General features: G+C 33.2%; 5 protein-coding genes and 1 long non-coding RNA gene across 7 annotated transcripts; 4 read left to right on the top strand and 2 right to left on the bottom strand.

The window, feature by feature from the left end:
* The first annotated feature begins 732 nt into the window (after positions 1-732).
* Positions 733-3,037, top strand: LOC105958556 (putative glucuronoxylan glucuronosyltransferase F8H). The gene is made up of 3 exons (XM_088817237.1): positions 733-1,660; positions 1,766-2,016; positions 2,107-3,037. The coding sequence occupies exons 1-3, from the start codon at positions 1,037-1,039 to the stop codon at positions 2,570-2,572; spliced, it is 1,341 nt and encodes a 446-aa protein (XP_088673363.1). The 5' UTR covers positions 733-1,036; the 3' UTR covers positions 2,573-3,037.
* Positions 3,038-3,965: 928 nt separating this feature from the next.
* On the bottom strand, positions 3,966-5,970 carry LOC105958510 (putative xyloglucan endotransglucosylase/hydrolase protein 32). The gene is made up of 4 exons (XM_088817236.1): positions 5,651-5,970; positions 5,461-5,561; positions 5,164-5,384; positions 3,966-4,633 (listed from the first exon to the last, which is right to left on the bottom strand). The coding sequence occupies exons 1-4, from the start codon at positions 5,856-5,858 to the stop codon at positions 4,273-4,275; spliced, it is 891 nt and encodes a 296-aa protein (XP_088673362.1). The 5' UTR covers positions 5,859-5,970; the 3' UTR covers positions 3,966-4,272.
* A 4,051-nt stretch (positions 5,971-10,021) lies between these two features.
* On the bottom strand, positions 10,022-10,733 carry LOC148771345 (uncharacterized). The gene is made up of 2 exons (XR_016031063.1): positions 10,333-10,733; positions 10,022-10,265 (listed from the first exon to the last, which is right to left on the bottom strand). It is a non-coding gene; the product is annotated as an uncharacterized LOC148771345 (long non-coding RNA).
* A 1,463-nt stretch (positions 10,734-12,196) lies between these two features.
* On the top strand, positions 12,197-14,991 carry LOC105949189 (vacuolar protein sorting-associated protein 24 homolog 1). Its single transcript, XM_012972480.2, has 6 exons — positions 12,197-12,552; positions 12,685-12,761; positions 13,038-13,140; positions 13,804-13,925; positions 14,445-14,636; positions 14,741-14,991. Exons 1-6 carry the CDS (start codon positions 12,441-12,443, stop codon positions 14,807-14,809), a joined length of 675 nt encoding a protein of 224 aa, XP_012827934.1. The 5' UTR covers positions 12,197-12,440; the 3' UTR covers positions 14,810-14,991.
* A 1,902-nt stretch (positions 14,992-16,893) lies between these two features.
* LOC105958557 (serine carboxypeptidase-like) lies at positions 16,894-19,739 on the top strand. Its single transcript, XM_088817235.1, has 8 exons — positions 16,894-17,345; positions 17,864-18,032; positions 18,131-18,250; positions 18,340-18,483; positions 18,583-18,733; positions 18,808-18,896; positions 18,987-19,245; positions 19,349-19,739. The coding sequence occupies exons 1-8, from the start codon at positions 17,002-17,004 to the stop codon at positions 19,597-19,599; spliced, it is 1,527 nt and encodes a 508-aa protein (XP_088673361.1). The 5' UTR covers positions 16,894-17,001; the 3' UTR covers positions 19,600-19,739.
* A 211-nt stretch (positions 19,740-19,950) lies between these two features.
* LOC105958501 (serine carboxypeptidase-like) lies at positions 19,951-22,322 on the top strand. 2 transcript variants are annotated; one of them, XM_088817687.1, is made up of 8 exons: positions 19,951-20,332; positions 20,415-20,586; positions 20,671-20,790; positions 20,894-21,037; positions 21,129-21,279; positions 21,361-21,449; positions 21,547-21,808; positions 21,897-22,322. In XM_088817687.1, the coding sequence occupies exons 1-8, from the start codon at positions 20,013-20,015 to the stop codon at positions 22,118-22,120; spliced, it is 1,482 nt and encodes a 493-aa protein (XP_088673813.1). In that variant the 5' UTR covers positions 19,951-20,012; the 3' UTR covers positions 22,121-22,322. The 2 variants fall into 2 exon arrangements, with proteins under 2 accessions (XP_088673813.1, XP_088673812.1); XM_088817686.1 differs by having other exon boundaries at positions 21,358-21,449.
* The last annotated feature ends 292 nt before the right edge of the window (positions 22,323-22,614 follow it).

The raw sequence follows: 22,614 nt of genomic DNA, 5'->3' as shown, positions 1-22,614 counted from the left end.
GTGGTTCTATATACGCGTGTAAATGAGCTGAGCTGGCTTCAAGTCAATCTTTTCAAGCTCAACTTTCTATCGAACCGATTCCCAATTTATTTTTAGTCGTTGTATGTTTCGAGCCGGATTGCAATTTTTTTTTCTTTTTAAATTTACTTTAGATGTTTTATTATAAATATAATTTATATAATCAATAACAAAAACTTAATAATATTAATAAATAAATAAATAAATACAACACTAAATTGGCCCATCGTCAAATTTGAACTCAACAAGCTCGACACGAGTTCGAGCTCACCAAAACAGTCAGATTCGACTCATTTACACCCATAATTTCCAATACAGTTATACCTCCATAAATTAATATAGTCGGGATTAGGAAAAATTCTATTAATTTAGCGAATTATTAAAGTATCGAGTTAATAATTTAACACGTTTTCTCCGAATCAGGGTCATAAGAAATCATTATTTCATCGAAGTGATTAATTTATGTAGGTTGTAGTCTAATCCAATATAATAGCTTTATCTACAGTTCACCTAGTGGCTAGTGACAGAATTAAATAATGGTTCATCTGTAAATGTTTAATTAAAGGAGACAAAGTCGTTGCCCAAAATTAATTAATTACTGCTTTTAATAATACAAGTGATCAAGTACAACTAAATCCAAGGGCATTTTCGTCATTTCACCTAACTTAGAAAATCGAAGCTGAATAAATCGAGACAAACTCCGATGTCTACTCTGCTCCATCAAACCCCAACACCACCCCCCTCTCTCTCTCTCTCTGCAAATAGTACATCATTTTTTTTCATGATTAAAGAAAATAAAATTATTACCAAATATTTTATTACACTTGAATAATTAATTATTTAATCAATTAATCCATTTTAATTATTTATTATTGTTCTTGAAGCAAAAACCAAACTCCCAACAAATCCCATTCGTTCTTCACTTAATATTCACTTCTCCTGAAACACCAAACACAGGACAGCTCCATTTCATCCTCACTTTCTCTCTCTAGAAAGGTTTTAGTGAGAGAGAGAAGAAATGATAAACATGGCCGAAACGACCAAACGGCCATTAAGAAACAGAGGCTTCTACCTTAGAATGAAGTTCTTACACAACAACACAAGACACAGATACTTCAAATGGATTCTCTGGTTTTCGATTTCTTTTTATTTCTTCTCTTATTTTCTAATCACTCAAAATAAACCCATCATCACCTCTCTTTCAAGAACCACCTTTTCTCGCACCCAAGCCTCACGCGCCGTCGTTGAAGAATCTCCCCTCAGCTACCTCCAGAGATTCGAAGAAGATTCGGGGATGAAGGTGTATGTGTACGATTTGCCGGCGGAATACAACAGCGATTGGCTGTCGAACGAGCGGTGCGGCAGCCATTTGTTTGCGTCGGAGGTGGCGGTTCACAGGGCGTTGATGACAAGTCCGGCGAGGACGTTTGACCCGTGGGAGGCTGACTTTTTCTTCGTCCCTGTTTACGTGTCCTGCAATTTCAGCAAAGTCAACGGCTTCCCGGCGATTGGCCACGCACGTGCCCTCATGGCCTCCGCCGTCGTGCACGTTTCTTCCCACCTCCCGTTCTGGAACCGCAGCGGCGGCGCCGACCATGTTTTCGTCGCGTCACATGACTTCGGCTCATGCTTTCACACCATGGTATGCAAACACAAATAAATGAAAAAAAATTCAATTTTTTTTTCTTTGAATAGTGGATGATTTTTTTTTAATTTTTTTTCCTGGATTTTGTTTGTTAATTTGTAGGAGGATGCGGCGGTGGCGGAAGGGGTGCCGGAGTTTATGAGAAATTCGATAGTGTTGCAGACTTTTGGTGTGGAAGGCAAGCACCCATGCCAGGACGTCGAGAATGTGGTTATTCCGCCGTACGTCTCGCCGGGAAGTGTACGGACCACCCTGGAAAAGTCTCCGGTGACCGGCCGCCGCGACATTTTCGCGTTTTTTCGGGGTAAAATGGAAGTCCACCCCAAGAATATTAGCGGTCGTTTTTACAGCAAGTAAGCCCCGAAATTTACGTTATTGTTATATAACAGTTGTTTTTGGTGTGAAAATTACGTTATTAACCCTCAGTTCTCGTTTTCCGGCAGGCGCGTGAGGACGGCGATATTGCGGAAGTACGGCAGCGACCGGCGGTTTTACCTGCGGAGGCACAGGTTCGCCGGTTACCAGTCGGAGATCGTCCGGTCAACGTTCTGCTTGTGCCCTTTGGGGTGGGCCCCATGGAGCCCGAGGCTGGTTGAATCTGTTGCCCTGGGTTGCGTCCCGGTCATTATCGCCGATGGCATCCGGTTGCCCTTCCCCTCCGCCGTGCCCTGGCCGGAGATCTCACTCACCGTGGCGGAATCCGACGTGGACAATCTGGGCAAAATTCTCGCCCACGTGGCTGCCACGAATCTCACAACAATACAGAAAAACCTGTGGGACCCGGAAGTGAGGAAATCCCTCCTCTACCACGACCCAATAATAGAAGGCGACGCCACGTGGCAGATTCTCGTGTCCCTCAAGGAAAAGCTTGGTAGGTCCCACAAAAGGTCAAGGGTTTCCATCCAATGAGAAGCTTCCACGTCATGGCTTCCAGCTACGTTGAGTAAGTGGTGGCGCTCCTTTCGACGTGTATCGCAGAAGTACTTAGCGGGAGACAGCTGGAATTTTCTTTCTTTTTTTATGGGGAATGTTGAAAAATGGGTGGGGCCCACTTGCTCGTTGCGTTGGAAGAGGGTTATTATCCGCTGCTTCGCTTATCTGGCGTTGTTGCTGTGTGTCTGACGTGGCAATTGGAACGGGAAATATGTTGCTTTAGCGGCTTGGTTGTACATCATGGGGCATATGTTGTACCTTAATACATCTGTACATGTGAAAATGAGAGAGACTCGAGATGGGGAATTGGGACCACGTGTTTTGCGCTGGTCCACATGGTCCGCTCTGCTGTACAAATTGCTGGTAGATTTTTCTTTTTTTATTATTATTCATTTATTTATTTATTAAATAATTACACATCCGAGCTGGATATCAATTTTTTTATTTCTTTATACTACTAATAAAAACTCGACTCGTCTAATCTCGTGACTCAGTTAGTCCAAATTGAAAATAATTGAATGAGTTGAAATTTAAGTGTGAGAATTGAATGTGAATGTAAGAGTTGGTTGAGGTGGTGATAGTAATGAATGTAAAATTTCGAAATGGTGATGAGTGAGAGGAATATTAAAATAAAAATAAAATAAAAAAGGAGGGACAAGATTTAGAGGGAACAGGCTGGCAAATACAGATGGCAGTGTCAGATGGGATAATTGAATATTTGGAAAATAGGGGAAAAAGGGGGTGTCACGGGTTCTGTTCTTGATAATAATACAAACATTACATTAACCTATGCTTCCTCTTTTCTCTCAACTTATGCTTTTATTGCTTCACATTCAACTTTTCCTTTGTTTTCCTAAATTAAAAAGAATTGGTGTCAAATTTGTAAATAAAGAATGACATGGAATTTTGTTTTGCAAAAGAATTATATATTTTATTTAAAGTTACTGATATGGACTATGTCGCCTATACGGCCTTTAACTGCACATGTAAAGCCCGTATATGAAGCGCTATTAAGGGGACAATGTTGTTCGGGCCTTACGACGTGTGATAACATGCAGTAGGGCTATAATATGAGGTAATGTCACGAGGTGATGTGGCGAGACCTCGGGTCGGCGTTTTAAACGAACTTAGACTAAATGCAGCATACCAATAAAAGGTATGTTTTGCCCATGACAATATTTTCGGACTTGCTAAATTATTGTGAAACTTACTTTATTGAAAAAAACAACTTAGTTCACGAATCTCAGTTTGGGCTATAAATGGAGTTCATAAAAGCCCAATTATAATTCTACGATTTCTATGCTGTCCTTGTTATATTCATAAGGGAATATAATTTATTATATTCTTATACAGAAATTGAAAAAAAAAATAGAAACAAAATGTATATATACTAAATTTTTTGACATTGGAAGATAGATTTTCCATTTATTGCAAAAATAAAAGATAACAATTTATAACTCAAAACACACAAATCTTGCCTCAAGAAAATACTTGAACATCACCACTTCCTATATAAATTCATAAATACATAAAAATAAAAATAAAATAAAGTAGGCCGCAAAGGCAATTCTTGGAGGCTTGGACGCTTTTAGCCTTCGATCAGCAAATAATTGGCCCATCCCATCTCACCAACACTCCAAAATTATTCTTCACGACAACATAATTTAAAACCGGCCTTAGCACTCGGGTGTGGATTTATGGTCTTTCGACGAATCGCTGCAATAATCATAAACCTTGTGATTATTCTGCACATACGCCATCGACGCGTACTGCTGGCTGCTCAGCCCGGTCCCGCCGGAGGCGGAACCGGTAATGGGGCGGCAGGAGGCGGGGCCGTTAGTGGCACAACCACCAATCTTGAAATTGTTGTACTTTCCGATAAAGGGTTGGTAAGTGTAGTCGGCTTTGTACTTGCCGTTCTCGGTGGCCCACGAAGAAGCGTCCCATATTGAACCGTAAACCGACATCGGCTTCAGCGGGAATGTTTCATCACTCGTCTTTGGGTATCTTCTTATCGGCACGTCGTCCACGAAAAATCTGCATTTTCCGAAATGACTAAATTATTACAATATACGAAGTTAAGGCTTTCTTGTAAATTTTACTATATACGAAAATAAATAGAATCACGAAAGTGTTTATAAGTCGATGGATATTGCATGCGAAACAATTAATTAAACAAATTAAATACATATCGATCGATGTTTATTTATATTTCTACCATAAAAATATTTGCAAAAATCAAAATTATTTTTTTTGATTTTAATTATGCTATATAGCTTTAGTTTAAAAAGACATACATAAATTATCTTGAATTGGTAGTGGTCAATATGTCTATTCATTCAAATAAAACATCCATTAATATGTATTTGATATATTACCTACCATTTATTAATACCCTAAATTTCTCCATGCATACGTACAAAATCCGTACGAATTAATTGGAATATAAAACTAAACCTACCCTACACATATATATATTCTAAAAGCAAAAAGGTACTAAATTAAATATTGGTGACGAAATAAATTTTGGATTGAAATTAAGAAAACAAATTATTAAATAAACTCACATGATTTCAGTTGGATTCCATAGAATGGCATAATTGTGAAAATCTTGAGTAGGATCGAACCAAAGATGGAATCTAACTTCTCTCCCAACAATATTATTACCATCCCCACTCCCTTTCATGTATACATTCGTCTGCAACACATACGGTTTGTCGACTGTCGTCCCGAGAAATTCTATATCAATCTCATCGTGGTTCCCCGGGTACTCTTCGTTGTTCGACAGCTGTCACATCAAATTTTCACAACATTAAATAAATATATATACACACACAAACACACGCGCACGAAGGATTTCTCACGTAGAGAGAAGTGATGACTCCGGCAGTGTAACCGGGGTGAAGCTTTATGGCTGCCCCGAAATAACCGGAATTGTAAGAATTGACGGATTTGAACCCGCTTCCTGTATCAATACTTATGTTACCTTAAACGATACTTAAAAAAAGAAACGAAATAAGTATCATGTAGACGTAATATATTATATTATATTACCGGAGCTTCTGTCGAGCCAAACGGTAAGTGTGCCTTGGTCTAAACGTTGATGTTGTGGACCCCACCGATTATTGAATCCTTGATCGAACGTTATGGACCCTATTCTTGAACTAGGGTAGTACCCAGGCGAAGGCGGGTCGCCATTAATATTTCTTAAGTGCAACATTAAAACGATTAACGTAAGCGAAATCGTATAATTGAGAGCCATGTGTATGTAGTACACCAAAAAAATTATTATGGCATATATATATATATATATATATACAAATGTACACACTGTGCAACTGATTTTATTACAGGGTTTATAGTTATGGTGTTTGTATATGGCAATATATATAGGATGATATATACATATATATATATATATATATATATATATATATATATATATGATCGAGGTCCCACATCGGAAAAAAATGGAGGTTGATGGGGCTGAATTTGTTGAAGACAAAACGCAAGAAAGACTTGTGATATATACATTCAAGAAATGCATATATAAATATTAATATTGTTTTGTGTGTTGAAGTTTTCTTTGTTGTTGGTTAGGGTTGCTCATTTGGGAAAGTGTAAGAGAAATATATGGAAATTGTCAATTTAACCAGTTGAGGGTCAATTCAATTCTATATCGGTGAATAAATTTCTATATATACTTTTGGAACAAAATAATTATTTTTATTAAAAAAAAATGCTAAAAGCCCCATATAAAACTTTAATTAGTGCGGGATTAATGCTCTATAATCTATGGTTAATTAAAAATGTGTGAATAATAGTGCTTGATTTGTGTTTTAAAATTTCTATTTTGTCCTTATATGTGCATAAGTTGAACCGAATCATTAAATGTAATCTGTACCAAGCGTGATGCAATAATTAAGCTGAATTTAACTAAATCAATTGGGGCCATTATATAATTTAATTAACTATTAGTAACATCACGCATGTAGAAAATAATGCATGTGATGCATATATCATTGGCTTGTGAATGTATAGTAACTTTGGGAGTTGAAGTGCTCATATCTCGAGTAAGTAACCCGAGAGTCTTTCAGGCCACAAGAATATAGAATGTCGACGGTCACTGCCACGTGTCGCAGGGACGAGCTTCACTCGTTGCTGCTCAAATGTCGACTGGGCAACTTCACGAGTATTTGAGCACGCATGAGTAGAGTATGCCGAAGATTTATTGTCGCGTATCTGATGTAACCCAAGAGTATTTGAACCCACAAGAATGGAGATTTGCTCGTTAACCTAAAAAACAGTTAAAAACACTAGCTAACACGTTAAGGTTGGTCCAACGATCGTCCTCTGACAATAAAGTAAGAAAACCATCAAAATATAAGCGAAAAGTTTAATTATATAGAGGCGTCTCGTAGAATTCTGTTGTCGTACAATAAGTTATAACTTTTATTTACTATTAATAATTATTTCTGTATAATTTTAAGTGTTTTTTCTAGACATAAATATTTTTCCCATATCAATTATGAGACATTTTAACATTAATCAGGGTATAATTAAAAAAAAAAAAAATTATGCCAATTTTTCCATACATGATTAACAAGTATTTACCTAGCTAGAGAAAAATATCATTTAATAGAACAACTAATGATTGGTATGGTAGACAGTTACTTTCGAATCCATGTACTAAATTATAATTTTGTTTATATATATATATATATATATATATTTGATTTATTTAATTTATTTTATAAGTATGCAACAACTTATTCTCTTAGGGCGGCTTTCAAATGTACATTAAAATTGGACAATCTTTATCTGCCGACACTTCTTAAGGGATTTGGCAATGTTTAGGGTTTCATTTATTTCCTTAAAATATTTTCCCAGGTTTCCTTATTAATTAATTAATTATTTCATTTCTTTCAAGTCAGAGTTGTTGCAAATTAAATTAATCAAACATATGTTTGACTTTTTTTCGTGTTACTGTGTAATGGAACACCACTGTAGAGGTCTTATGAGACTTGAGACACAGACCCAGCCAAAGGGGGCGGCTGCCCCTCTATTTTTACTACTAAATACATTTTGTTTGTTAATTCAAGACATGTTTATATATGTTCATATTAGAGTTTGCTTCATTACTTATACATATATTCACAATTTCATGTTAATAATTATTTTTTCTAGATTATTAATAATGATGTAGAAAATATAATGGACATCTAATTGCTTAATAGTATGCATGTCAATAGTCTACACTTTTTTTATTTTAAATTATTTTCTTCAGCCACGCAGAAAGTTGGATGTTACACCTAGTTATTTACATCGGATGAATTTTTCAACTGTAAATCTGATTAAATAACCCACTCACTAAATACAAATGCACATGCGTGTGTGTAATTATATATAAATTTACGGTTTGAATCTATCCATTATAAATCCAATAAGTCATACTAATATAAGTCATATTCTCAAGATAGAACATATAGTTAGCTCCATATAGATGTCTTTATTCATCTCACCAATAATTTATGCTATTTCCAAAAGCAAAAGATTACATCCTTAAACAAATGAAACATTAAAATTAGATGGTGATGCAACATTTTCCTAACACTTATTGTAAATTATGTCTCGTCAACAATAGTTGTCAACGCTTTAATAGTTACTTTTTATTTTATTTTTTATTTTTTTAGGAATTAAAGAATGAAAAAAAAAATCAAAATTACCAAATGCTTTCATATATATACATATGCCTTAATTAATGTTACTAAGAGAAAAAAATATATATATATAATTTGCTCAATTAAATTGTTGACCGTTAGGTATTATTACAAGATTTATGGTTGGAGCCACTTGCTCATACGTTGCTTTTACATTATTTTCCCCACAAAATAAAAAAATAAAATAAAACATTTTTTGTCAATTTCTACATTGGAAAATATTGATTCGAAATCTTTATGAATACAACATCACGACATGTAAATTTCAACAAGAAAGATGAAAAGCATTTCCTCTAATTTGTTCTTATTATCTTGTTTTCTTGTTTTAACATTTAAAAAAAAATATACAAATTAAATAAGATAGGTGTGAATTTTGTTAATCATGATTAAGTCAATAATACTTGTCTCGAGCTCTATTCCTTCTAGAGAGACAAACTATGGACTCATTCTAGATGAAGAAAAAGTACGATTTTATGAATTGGTCCATATAGTTATACTTAGGATTGGAAATCGAATCGACCGGTTTGCAATTTGTTCTTCGGAAAAAATCCGCTAATTATTGAAAGTGACCATTAGAACTAATTTCAAATTCATCAGAAACAAAAAGGGTTTTCCTTTTTTTTGGAGAATTGTTTATTGAACGGAAAAATGTCTTCTACAATCGAAAATTTTCGGACCAAGATCGGCGAATTTTAAATATACTGTTTTTTACTCACAATTAGTAAAAACCAAAATTGTACTTTCTCGAGAGAGAAAAAAATTGATATTATTTAAGAAATTTATGTTGGAACGAAAATAAAAATCTTATATATACTTTAATCTTTATCCAAAAAAAAAAAGGAAAAAATCGGAAATTAAATTGTATAGTTTGGGTGTGTGTGAGTGTGTACACATGTTTGTGTGTGTGCCCGCAATTACTATTATGGTCTAACTTTGATCAGAAAACCATATATAGCTGCATTTTGCACTCTCGTATAATAAACTTGTAAATCATATGGGAGATGTAAAATACACTAGACTAATATTAATTCTAATAATGCGTGACAAACTCAATCTATCGACTGTTAACGTGGGAATTCGAACATCGGTCAATTAACACATACATGAAGATTCCTCAATTTCATCATTACTTGTTTTTGCAGCATAAGGAGACAATTTTCCATTGTAGATGTCATTTTTTTTTATGTCTTACTAAATTCAATATTTATTTTAAAATTACTATATTTCTTTCTTAAACTATTGTAATAGAAATAATGAGATAATAATATGGGCCGAGAGGATAATCAACGGGCTGCATTCTTTTATTTATTTGGGCCCAAAATTATCGAAAACAAAATTAAGGCCCGCTGTTTTTATTTTTTATTTAGTCACGGCCACGTCGTTTATTTATAACCATTAAATAAAAAAGATCCGCACCCGTAAATTATTATTCTCTCTACTCTTTATTATTACTCTTTTGCCACTCTTGAAATTTATTATTATTTATTATTATTATTATTATTATTATTGTTATTATTATTATTATTATTATTATTATTATTATTATTATTACTAGTAATTGTACCCGTGCGATGCACGGGACAACAAATTGCATTCTTTTGATGTTGTAAGAATATAAACAAACGTTTGATGTATCGTATGATCGAAATTCTATTATACTGGAACATTATTAAGTATACTACACACACAAAAAAAAGGACATAACTTTACTGTTGAATAATTTTCCAAATGAATTGAATCAGCTAATACCAGTAGATTGAAAATTTGAACCAGGAAAAAAATCATCAATTATGTCTTCCATGTTGAGCTTAAAAGTAATTAGATTTAATAACTAAGTTAACATAATCAAAACTAAACTATCGACAACATACCATCGTAAAAGGCCATCTATACATCTTGCATCGGAACTAAGCCCTTCTCCACTGCCTCATTTTAAGGTTGTTTTGCCACTGGAATTAACAATTGGAAAATTAAGAAACAAAAATAAATATAAACATTATATTAAATATCGCATACAAACAATAAGTCTTGAAGGTCGACTTCCAATAGCTTGTGGCTCCGCCCATTTTTGGTTAATTTTCTCAAATCATCCCTTTCAATAACATGTCCAATAACATATAAAATGAAATAATTGTTATACATAAAATTTGAAAACTTTGGTATAAATTAATGAAACACATAATTTAACAAAATGAAATTACCTATAAGCCATGATGGAAAAAGATGTAAACTAATTGCCACACATGCAATAGGATGAAGAAGAAGATAAGAAACAAAATCTAAAGTCGGGTTACCAAAAGAAGAAGCCTTAGGTAGGGAAGAAATAAAATTCAAATGTTGCAGACATTCTGTAAAACGATGTCACAAAATCCGCTAGGGATGAAAATCAGATTTATTTACCCTTTTCTGTAAAAATCGAAAATCGGATTATTATAAATAATATCTAGAAGAATTTGATGAAAATCGATAATAATATTTAAAATAATATTTCGGAGATAAAAATTTGATAAAAAAATCAAAAAATAATATTTAGGAGATAAAAATCAAAAATAAAATTTAAAATAATAGTTAGGAGATAAAAATTTGATAAAAAATCGAAAATAATATTTCAAATAATGTTAATGAGATAAAAGTTGATAAAATATGAAAATAATAATTAGAATAATATTTAGGAGATAAAATATGATTAAAATCAAAATTATTATTTAAAATAATATTTAGGAGATAAAAATTTGATAAAAATCGAAAATAATATTTAGGAGACAATAATCTGATAAAAAACGAAAATAATATTTAGGAGATAAAAAACTAATAAAAACATGATAAAACTCGAAAAAAATATTTAAAATATTATTTAGGAGATATAAATTTGATAAAATTCGAAAATAATATTTAGGAGATAAAAATCTGCTAAAAGTTGAAAATTATATTTAAAATTATAGTTAGGACTTAGGAGATATAAATTTGATAAAATTAAAAAAATATTATTTATAATAATATTTAGGAGATAAAAATTTGATAAAAATAAAAAATAATATCTAGGAGACAAAAATCTGATAAAAATAAAAAATAATATTTAAAATAATATTTAGGGGATACAAATATGATAAAATTCAAAAATAATATTTAAAATAATATTAAGGAGATAAAAATTTGATAAAAATTGAAAAAAAATTACAAATATGACATTAGGGTTTCTTAGGGTTGCCCTAGCGTTTCTTTCTTTTATATATAAGATTATTATTATTATTATTATTATTATTATTATTATGATTATTATTATTATTATTATTATTATTATTATTATTATTATTATTATTATTAGGGTAAATTACAAACACCCCCTGAGGTATGGACAAATTACAAAAACACCCCTCTTGTTTGGATAATTACAACCACCCCTCAACTCCTCAAATTTAGTGGAATCTTCGAGATTATATGGAATATTATTACTTTTGTACCCGTTTTATCCCATTCAAACTCTACATTATGAAGCAAGATGATCATAATATGTGATTTTTAGCTTGTATATATCAGTTTGTGGTGCATCGGAAACTATATTTTTTACACAAAACGAGTACAAACTAGAGCACATTTCACGGAATCTAGATGACTATGTTGAATTTGGCACCATAAAGGTGGAGGTCTAAGAAAAAATCATAGTTGAGGGGTAGATGTAATTATCCAAACAAGAGGGGGATTTTTGTAATTTGACCATACCTCAGGGGGGGTTTTGTAATTTACCCTTATTATTTTTAGAGAATTAGAATACGATTTTTTTTTTCAATTTAGCAAAATTTAGTTTTGTTATTCGAAGTAGAATAATTTCAAATAAAATGTTTTTTTTATATGTATAAATATTTATTTAATTAAAAAATATAAGTATAAGAATCAAACACAATAGTGGAGGAGGAACTTTTTTTTTTCGATCAACTCCACTTTTTTCATTTATTTTACTTTTCTTCTTTTGTGGTTGCCAGAAAATCATCCCTCATTATCTTCTCCAGAATTGAGATTCTTGTTGTAAAAAATCCGCAGCGCATCAGCATTAATTTTGCAGGGAAATTCAGTATTTTGCTCGGCGAGAAATTCAATCAAAGATTAAAAAAAAAATAAAAAAAAAAATGGAAAAAGTGATGAATATATTGAAACCAAAACCTAATCCACAGCAATTGCTAAGAGATTGGCAGCGCCGCCTCCGCAACGAATGCCGCAATATCGAGCGCCAAATTCGAGGTCATTGTTTACATCTCTACATATCATGATATAGGGTTTATGTTTATTTTCTGCTTTTTTGTTCGTTTTTTTATTTGCTCGCTAAGTGTTTGATGTAAAGTTTGAGTTAATTTCGGTGGGGGTTTTGTTTAGATATACAGAGGGAAGAGAAAAATGTTCAGAAAGCCATCAAAGAGGCTGCTAAAAGAAACGACATGGGTTCAGCTAAGGTGCTAATTTTATTCAATTGTCTAATAATTATCCAATTTATTTCGGACTGATTTTTTCGGCGTTTGAATTGATGTTTTGCATCTGCGTTTCCATGTTATTAATCGCGTTTATGTGTTATCGTTTTTAGTGGACTGTATTTCGATTGGGTATATGTTGAAATGGGAGTTGAATGCTTTAGATTTTTGTATGATGAATATGATCTTAAAGAAGCTTTAATAGTTTACATGTGCCGATTTATGCGTCCGATATGCTTCGTTGATGACTTCTAATTGCAGTCACTCGCTAAAGAAATTGTGAGATCGAGGCAAACCGTGAATAGACTTTACGAGAACAAGGCGCAGTTGAATTCGATATCAATGCATCTTGGAGAAAGTGTTGGTATAAAAACCTTCTTCGTTTTCACTTATTTGTTTTTGTACTCTTGCTTCGTTTTCAAGTTATAATGACCTAGTTCAGCCATGCATATTATTCATACTTATTTCAATATTTAAGTGTGATTTGGAAAACCTTGTAACTAGTTTAGTGATCAAGTGCTAACAGTTTTGGTGGTAAGATTTCGTACGCTTATATGAGCAGTTATCGACTTCGTGGAAAGGCATATTCTTAAAATCGCCAAAATAATTTGACCTGTATATCAATCGAGAAGAAATTGGTAGCCTACCCTCAAATAGTCCCTCTAATCTGCTTCCCTAATTATTTTGACGATTATAGCATAATTGATGAGAATTTACTCTCACTTCACTTTTTCTAGCTGTCTCAAAAACTCGGAAACACGAAACTTGATATGTTAAGGCTTAGTAAGTGGAAATTAAAGACAATTGTAACTGCTGTGTGCATCTAATTTTGTTATGCACCACTTGGTTTACAAAAAACTCGAAAGATCGGCAAGAATGATTTGATTTTTGGGGTGGATGAACATGTTAATTCTGTAGAGGGTGTTCTTTTTCTTTCAGTCTTGTCGTTTTCGTAGGGTTTTTTTTTTCCCTTTTTCTTTTTTTTCTCCTAGTATTTCTCGTTGATTGTCTATTATTGATTCGTCAGCTATTGCTCGAACTGTGGGACATTTGTCGAAAAGTGCTGAAGTGATGAAGATTGTCAATAATCTTATGAAGGCTCCGGAGGTAGCTGTCACCATGATTGAATTCAGTAAAGAAATGACTAAGGTAATTTTGCTTTTTCCTCGCAAAATACAGATTCTTAAGGCTCGTATTTTTGGACTCACTTTTAACCTTTCGTTAGCAATATTATTTCTGTTAAAGTCATATATTCATAAAGAACATGTGCTGGTTATCTTTAATATATAGATTATTTTATTTGGAGTTCTGAAATACCTATATTGTAAGCACTTGGTGTTTACGTGATCACGTGTTACCTGAAATTGTTTTTCATTTTTTTGTGGCTTTCTGTTGAAATTGAATACGAGAGTTCAAAAAACTATTCCTTAACAGGTCTTGTTATATGTAAAAACATCCATTAACCTTGATTAAGCAGTATCATTTTTGGACCCTCTAATATTAACCATGATTAGTTAAATGATTGCGGACCTTAATTGATGTTTGGTTACTCTAATAACTTTATGTGGGTCGCTCCGCAGTTGTGGAATTTGTTTATGGAATATTTTGTTTTCCAAAAAAATTAATGAATCTTGGAAGTAATTTGAAGGATCTATTGTTTTACTGCAGGCTGGTGTGATTGAAGAGATGATGAATGATTCTTTGGACAATGCACTCGATTCGGAAGACATAGAAGAGGAAACGGAAGAAGAAATCGAGAAGGTCTTAACAGCAATTGCTGGAGAGACTGCCGCACAACTTCCGGAAGCTTCTAGAAAGGAGAAGCTCAAACAACCTGCTACCACTGAACAAGTTGATGAGGTAATAATAAATATCACAAAATTCCATGATGTTTTTTTCTCACTGCTTCGCCTTTCTTTTTTTTGCTTTTTTCGTTGTCTGAAGTCCTTTGTTTGAAATTGCAGGAGAATAATATTGACGATGAGGAAGATATGGAAGAAATAAGGGCTCGTCTTGCTAGAGTTCGATCTTAACTCGTCTTTTTTTTTTTTTCTTTCTATATATTATTTTTATACAATGTACCATAAAAATATTATCATGCGACGTTTAACATGCAAAAAATCTTGTATTTGAGGTATGTCCATACGTATGTTGTTCTTGAATATCTGTATGAGAAATCATAGCAGATGATGATCGAGAGAAAGGCCTTTGATAATTTGGAACGTCGTAAACTTTGTAAGTCACATATCTCGGTTTATTTGATGCTACACCCGATAAATTACAAACCGTTAATCTGCACATAATCAAACACACACCCATGTGTATGTGTGCTGAGTGATTACATCGACCCAATATATCCTACTAAAATAATCAATACTTCCAAAAAATAAAATAAAATAAATTAGAGTACGTTTCTTTACGGTTACAATTATTTAAATTATTTAATTAAAATGAGCAGGTGTTTCTATATTTTTAAGGTTTCGATGCCTTAGAAGCAACAACTTCACATTCCTCTCGTGGATGAACAAATTAAATTTTTATCTCTATCTATTATCCCCAACCATAATTTCTCTAAAGAATAATTGTTTTTAATATAACGTGTGGAATAGAAAAAGGGCAAATAAAAGGATGATTTATTGCATTTAATTATTCCATTTTCGTTTCACATTATTGTTATGATTGCTTACGTAACAATGTGATTTTAGTCTCGTTGATTTGGACTAGTGGATGACACATTTATAATATAAATTTTATATTTTAGGTGAATAAAAATAAATCCGACTTCTGCCAATTTTGATATGAAAAATACGATTGTAGAATAAGTTTTTTTATTCCGATTTCTGAAATTTGGATTTTTAACATTTTTGGAAATTACAGTGGAATTAGTTTTTCAATTTTGGAAATTTTTTGCGTCTAAAGTACTATTTCCAATGTGATCCGTTTAATTTACAACCCTAATGAGGGAAAGGGAAAGATGGCGATAACGTTAATGAGATGTTACACTTGATGAAAAGTATCGGGTGATCCCACACTACAGATGTTAACCACTAAGCACATATTCACATGAGTGTGTGTTATTATGTGTAAATTAACGGTTCAGGATCACTCGATGTATTTCATCGGGTGTAGCATATATAAAATTATGATGTATTAGCTAACTTTGTCAAAAATTATCACTCAAGCAACATGAGTTTCAAGATTTTCGAAATTAGGTACTCTACTTTTGACAAATTTGATTTAAAGATTGCGGTTACTACCTAAAAGAAGGTTGTTTTTTTTTAAACTGATTTCTAATATTAGACATTATTGAGGATCTTTTCATAAAGGGGAGATTTTTGAAAAAAAATAAATTCTTTAATATAGAACATTATTAATCGGAATTTTGATATTAAACTGAAAAAGATATGGTATTTATTTTAGATGCCCATTACTAAAAAAGTTTCATATTAAAATCCTCAAACTTCAAATCACATATATGCATGCCATCGTTATATTGGTGTGTTTGTATAAACTCTTAAAAAAATTATTTTCTAATATAATTATTTATAATTAGATACATTCATCATATTCGCTTTCTTTCATGATTAATTGAATAGTTTACACAAATAATAATTTATACTATATATCTCTAAAGTCTAAATAATAATGCATGCACTGAACTTTACCCCAACTTCAAATTCTTGTAATATGAACATGTAACTAAATTAAATTAAACAATTAATATAATCAATTTACGAGACACATTTCTCACTCCCAAATCCCAAATTAAATTCATGGAGAAAAATAATGATTAAAAAAATAAATAAAAAAATCTCTCTTTATTTCAATTATTTCACTGTCACGCTTTATGAAATCCAAATATTATATTATATTTTCTAACTAAATATCTCTCCTTTTTTTCTCTTTTTTTTATTTTTTTTTACCTTTTTCTCCTTTTTACCCTTTGGGGTCCATTTGTTCAACAAAAATAAATGTATTTGAAAATAGAAAAAGAAATACAAAAGTCCGTTAAGGCTTAAAAAAAAGCCCCCCCATTTTCCCCAACTTCTCACCCCCCTACCCCCACCCCCACCCCCCCAATTCATCCCCTACAGAAAAACACACACACACGCACAAATACAATGCACATTTCTCACTCCACACACCAGAATCTCTGTATATATATACCCCACACCAAAAACCGTATTCTCCATTCTTTCTCAGAGAATTTCCATACAGAAAAACAATGGCTTCTTCAATCCTTCGTTTATCGTCGCATTTGCTTCTATTCGTTTTCGTTGTTTCTGCAACTGTTACATTAGCAGCAGATTCGTTGAGGACGAGAGATATTTCTTCATTGATTTCCAATTACAAATTCCCCAAAACACAGGCTGAAAACCAGATTAGATCACTCAATTTGTTTCCCAAGCATGAAGTGAATCATCACGCCGGCCAAAATTACAGCCTCGGTGCATCGGAAATCGTCGAGAAACGCCTGAAATTCCCCGTTTTGGGTGATTCGGGAACTTCTGTGCAGGACTTGGGTCACCATGCTGGTTATTATAAGCTTCCGCACACCAAAGATGCAAGGTATGTACTTCACTTGTATGTATATGTATATGTGTATGTATATATACACACACACGCGCGCGCGCACACACACGCACGAGAAGAATTTGGATTACTGTTTTTCACAATTTATGCGTGTGTGTGCGTGTGTGTGTGTGTGTGTGTGTGTGTGTGTGTGTTTGTTGTGGCAAAATCAATGATGGCTGTTGCTTAAAGTTTTAAATTGTTTTGATTGGTTGATTAAAGAGGTGGATATAATCACATAATGTAATCTGTGAATGTTTTTTTGAAGCAGATATACTGTTTGATAAGTTGTCTGTGTCAGATTAAGCGAAACTGATGATTTGTTCTTGTACAAATTAAACATGACTTGGTGGAGTCTAATAATGAATTGATAATCCATTTTTTTTTTTATCATAAAAAAAATTGTTTTAAATTTTATAATTATTGCTGAATTTCCATGAATAAGCTGCATCTCTGTTTTCTTTTCAAATGCTTTTATATAGTTTAATTAACTAATAAATGCAATGTGTTTGCAGGATGTTCTATTTCTTTTTCGAATCGAGAAATAGCACAGCCGATCCTGTAGTTATATGGCTAACCGGTGGACCGGGTTGCAGTAGTGAATTGGCTTTATTTTACGAAAATGGCCCTTTTCATATAACAAGCAATCTCTCCCTAACGTGGAACGATTTTGGATGGGATAAGGTAAATTATTTTGATTTTTTTCAACAAAAGGGCATTTACTTTTTTTAGTTAAAGAATCAATTGCTAATTAACTCGCGTACTGCTCGATTTTTTGGCAGGTATCGAATCTTATATATGTGGATCAGCCAACCGGAACAGGTTTCAGCTACAGTTCAGATGATGATGATCTTAGACACAATGAAGAGGGTGTTAGCAATGATCTATACGATTTCTTGCAGGTTTTTATCATTAATTAAGTCATGATGCAATATTTGATGCATTTAATGTAATAATACTAATAATAATAATGTGTCTGAAATGTTTGTAGGCTTTCTTCAAGGAGCACCCTCAGTACTTGAAGAACGATTTCTACATTACCGGAGAATCGTATGCTGGGCACTATATTCCGGCTTTTGCTTCTCGTGTTAATCAAGGGAACAAAAACAAAGAGGGGCTTCATATTAATCTAAAGGTATATTTTTTTTTTCTTTTCATTTCATAACAAGCCTTTGAATATCATTTTGTTAAGTATCTTGATTTTAATTAATATATATTCGTTTATTTTTCTCAGGGTTTCGCTATCGGGAACGGGCTTACAGATCCGGAGATACAGTACCCAGCATACATAGATTATGCTTTGGACAATAAACTCATTCAACGGTCCGATTACAATGGACTGAAGCAAGCAGTTTCAGACTGCCAACAAGCAATCAAGCTTTGTGGTATATATAATTCGTAATTTCGAATTCCACCCTCCTAATGCCGATTCAAAAATAAAACCCTTCTGTTTTTTAAGGTGCTAATGGTGGATCTTCTTGTACATCGGCATACATGGCCTGCAACACCATCTTCAGCAGCATAGTCGAGCTTTCCCGTGGTATAAATGTAAGTTTAACTTTTTTCTTTACATATTTTTACAGCGTAAAGAACATCGGAAATATTTTTATGTATTATTTGTTGATCTTACAAATGCAGTACTACGACATAAGAAAACAGTGTGAAGGTTCTCTATGCTATGATTTCTCAAACATGGAGAATTTTCTGAACCAAAAGTCGGTTAGAGAAGCACTTGGTGTAGGTGACATAGATTTCGTCTCGTGTAGTACAGCAGTTTACGAAGCTATGATCACAGATTGGATGAGAAATCTCGAAGTGGGAATTCCTTCACTTCTCGAAAACGGGATCAAAGTACTCATTTACGCAGGCGAATACGACCTTATATGCAATTGGCTCGGTAACATCTATATTCCCATAAAAACTCACCCTTTTTTTTATTACCATTTTTCGAGTTTCTTGAATATATATAATAAAAATAAAATAAAATTTATGAAAAATAGGGAATTCGAGATGGGTTCATGCAATGGAATGGTCGGGGCAGAAGAAATTTGTGGCGGCTCCAACGGGCCCCTTTTTGGTGGACGGTGTAGAGGCTGGATTACAGAAGGGGAGCGGGCCTTTGACTTTTCTTAAGGTACATAATGCAGGTCATATGGTACCTATGGATCAACCAAAAGCATCTTTGGAGATGCTTCAGAGATGGATGCAAGGGAAACTCACTCAAGGAGATGGTCATCTTGCTCCAATGTGATCATTGCTTTAAAGTTCGGTTATTTTATAATGTAAAGGTTTTACGGAATTATTAGTTCATATATATATATGAAAACAGAGAAAAGATGCTGTTAATTATTTAACAGATGAAATGAAATGAAATGCATTCTTTTTCTCCTTCATGGATCCCTTTTTGTTTTCCCTGTCTTTATTATGAGGTTATCTACAATTATTTTTCATTAAATAAATAGAAGGTTAAATAAAAAAGGAAAATTCAAAATTAATACTATTTCCTCAAAATTGAAGGATGCTATAATAACACACAAAATCAGCATCATTAATACTGTCTATATCCCTTCTAATCACTATATTATATATTTATCTATATATATAGATATAGATATAGATATAGATATATGTTACATCTCCATTCTTCCTTGGGAATAATATACAATGATGCAATCATTTTATATTCTCATTCTTCATCTTCTTTCCCTTCTCCCATTTGCATTCACTTTATCAGATCATCAAAATCTTTTACCGGCCTCGACTTTCGCATTCCCAAAGAACCAAGCTGAAAAGTTCATCAGAGAACTCAACTTGTTTCCTACAAACGATATCAATATCATAGAAAATGACCATTTTGCCCCCCAACCAAGAATCGTCGAAAAGAGTTTTCGACTCCCACACCTTAGTGACTCCAGTGAATCCACCATTCAAGATTTTGGCCACCATGCTGGCTATTACAAACTCCCTCACACCAAAGGTGCCAGGTAAGGTTATATGATTTAGTTTCAAGAATTCATTATATTGTTTTTTTCTTGATTAAATTTAAATTTTACTATTTTATTGCAGGATGTTTTACTATTTCTTCGAATTGAGAAAAAAAGACGTAAACGCCCCTGTGGTTTTATGGCTAACGGGAGGACCGGGGTGTAGTGGCTCGTTGGCTTTGTTTTACGAAAACGGCCCTTTTCACTTAACAAACAATTTGTCACTTGTTTGGAATGATTTCGGTTGGGATAAGGTACCCCCTAATTTAATTTATCCGTAATCAATTCCTAATATTTAAACACTTTGACATTTAAATAAAATAAAATTATATGCGCAGGAATCGAATCTTATATACGTAGACCAGCCAATAGGAACAGGTTTCAGTTATTCTTCAAGCAAGGACGATATTCGGACCAACTCAGAGGAAGCCAGTGTCGATATCTATGACTTCTTGCAGGTACATTGTCTGAATTTTTTTCTCAATTTTTGAACTTTAATTAACTAATACACAAAAAAAAAAAAATAACACTGATGATTAAAAAAATAAAATAAATCCTCAGGCATTTTTCGAAAAGCATCCACAGTATGCAAAGAACGACTTTTACATCACCGGAGAATCGTATGCTGGTCATTACATCCCCGTTTTTGCAGCTCAGATCCATCGGAGAAACAAAAATAAAGAAGGGCTTTTCGTAAATCTCAAAGTATGTTTATCCTCAAATGTCATGTTATATATTTATATCTTTTTGTCTTAAAATATAATGCGAAATGTAATATACGAGCCACACGAAACAGGGATTAGCCATTGGAAATGGGATGACTAATCCGGAAATCCAATACAAAGCATACCGTGATTATGCTCTAGACATGAAACTGATCGACCAATCTCAGTACAACGACCTTAACAAGTCCGTTTCAACATGCGAACATGAAACAAAAACATGTGGTAATAACTAATAAACTATTTCATTACATATATACATATGTGTCTTTTTTTTGGCATAACCAGAATTTTGTTTCGCAGCAGGCACTAACAATTCATCGGCTTGTGCTCGTGCCTACAGAGTTTGCAACGACGTCTTCAATTACATTCTTGCCTCCACCAATGACGTTAACGTAAATAAAGCTCTTTAGACTTAGTTTTTCTTTTTCTTTTTTTTTTCTTTTTATTTTTATTTTACAATGTTTAACAAATAATATATTTTGTTTACAGTACTATGATATACGAAAAAAATGCGAAGGTTCGTTGTGCTACGACTTCTCGAATGCAGAGAAGCTCCTAAATCAGATATCGGTTAAAAAAGCTTTGGGGGTTCAAGGAGATATACAATTCGTTTCGTGTAGTAGCGTGGTTTACGATGCAATGATGACGGAGTCGATGAAGAATTTCGAAGTGGATATTCCTTCGTTATTACAAGACGGGATCAAGTTATTAGTATATGCTGGCGAATACGATCTTATCTGCAACTGGTTAGGTACACTAGTTAGTTAATTGGTGTCGATAATTTAGACATTATTTGTCGAAATGGAACTATTCTTACCGCGTCTTTTTTTTTTTCGAAGGAAACTCGAGATGGGTGGATAACATGGAATGGTTTGGTCGGAAAGAATTTTTGTCGGCTGCTTTTGTTCCGTTTAAGGTTGATGGAGTGGAGGCGGGTTTAAGGAAGAGTTATGGAGATCTTACTTTCTTGAAAGTGTATAATGCTGGTCATCTTGTTCCTATGGATCAACCGAAAGCATCGTTGGAAATGCTAAGGAGATGGATGAAAGGCGAACCCATGTGAGAGAGAGCAAGAAAAACGAAAGGCGAAAATTTCGTAGTGATTTGTCATTTTTATTTATGGTTCATGGATGCACAAGAAGTTTTTATTCATAAACATGAAGAATTGTTGTGATTTCATGAAGGGTGTTTGGTTTGAAGATTTGGGCTTTGATTCATTTCATGTCTAGATAATACGTACGTTTGAACTAATGTTGCAACTTAAACCTTTAGTCCATATTAATTCCAATTTCGTTAAAAGAAAACGAAAAGTTTTGTTCAAATTCGGAAAATTTCGGACCAGAATTGACGGAATTCGGAATTTTGAAAATTGGAGTGTAAAAGATGTTCTAAATTCGGAAATATACGGTCGAAACTGATGGAATTCGGAATTTTCAAAACATGGGAAACACTATATATAAAAATAGTGTAATATAATCTCGCAACTTCTATACAAAAAAATCGTTTCTTTAAACATTGATGGTGCAATATCTACATCTTCAAACCCTCCTTCTAAAC

This window comes from Erythranthe guttata, chromosome 4 (assembly GCF_056151865.1).
Source record: "Erythranthe guttata isolate IM_541 chromosome 4, IM_541, whole genome shotgun sequence".
NCBI lineage: Eukaryota > Viridiplantae > Streptophyta > Magnoliopsida > Lamiales > Phrymaceae > Erythranthe > Erythranthe guttata.
Note: the sequence above shows the minus strand (reverse complement) of the source record. Positions and strands in the feature narration are given on the sequence as shown.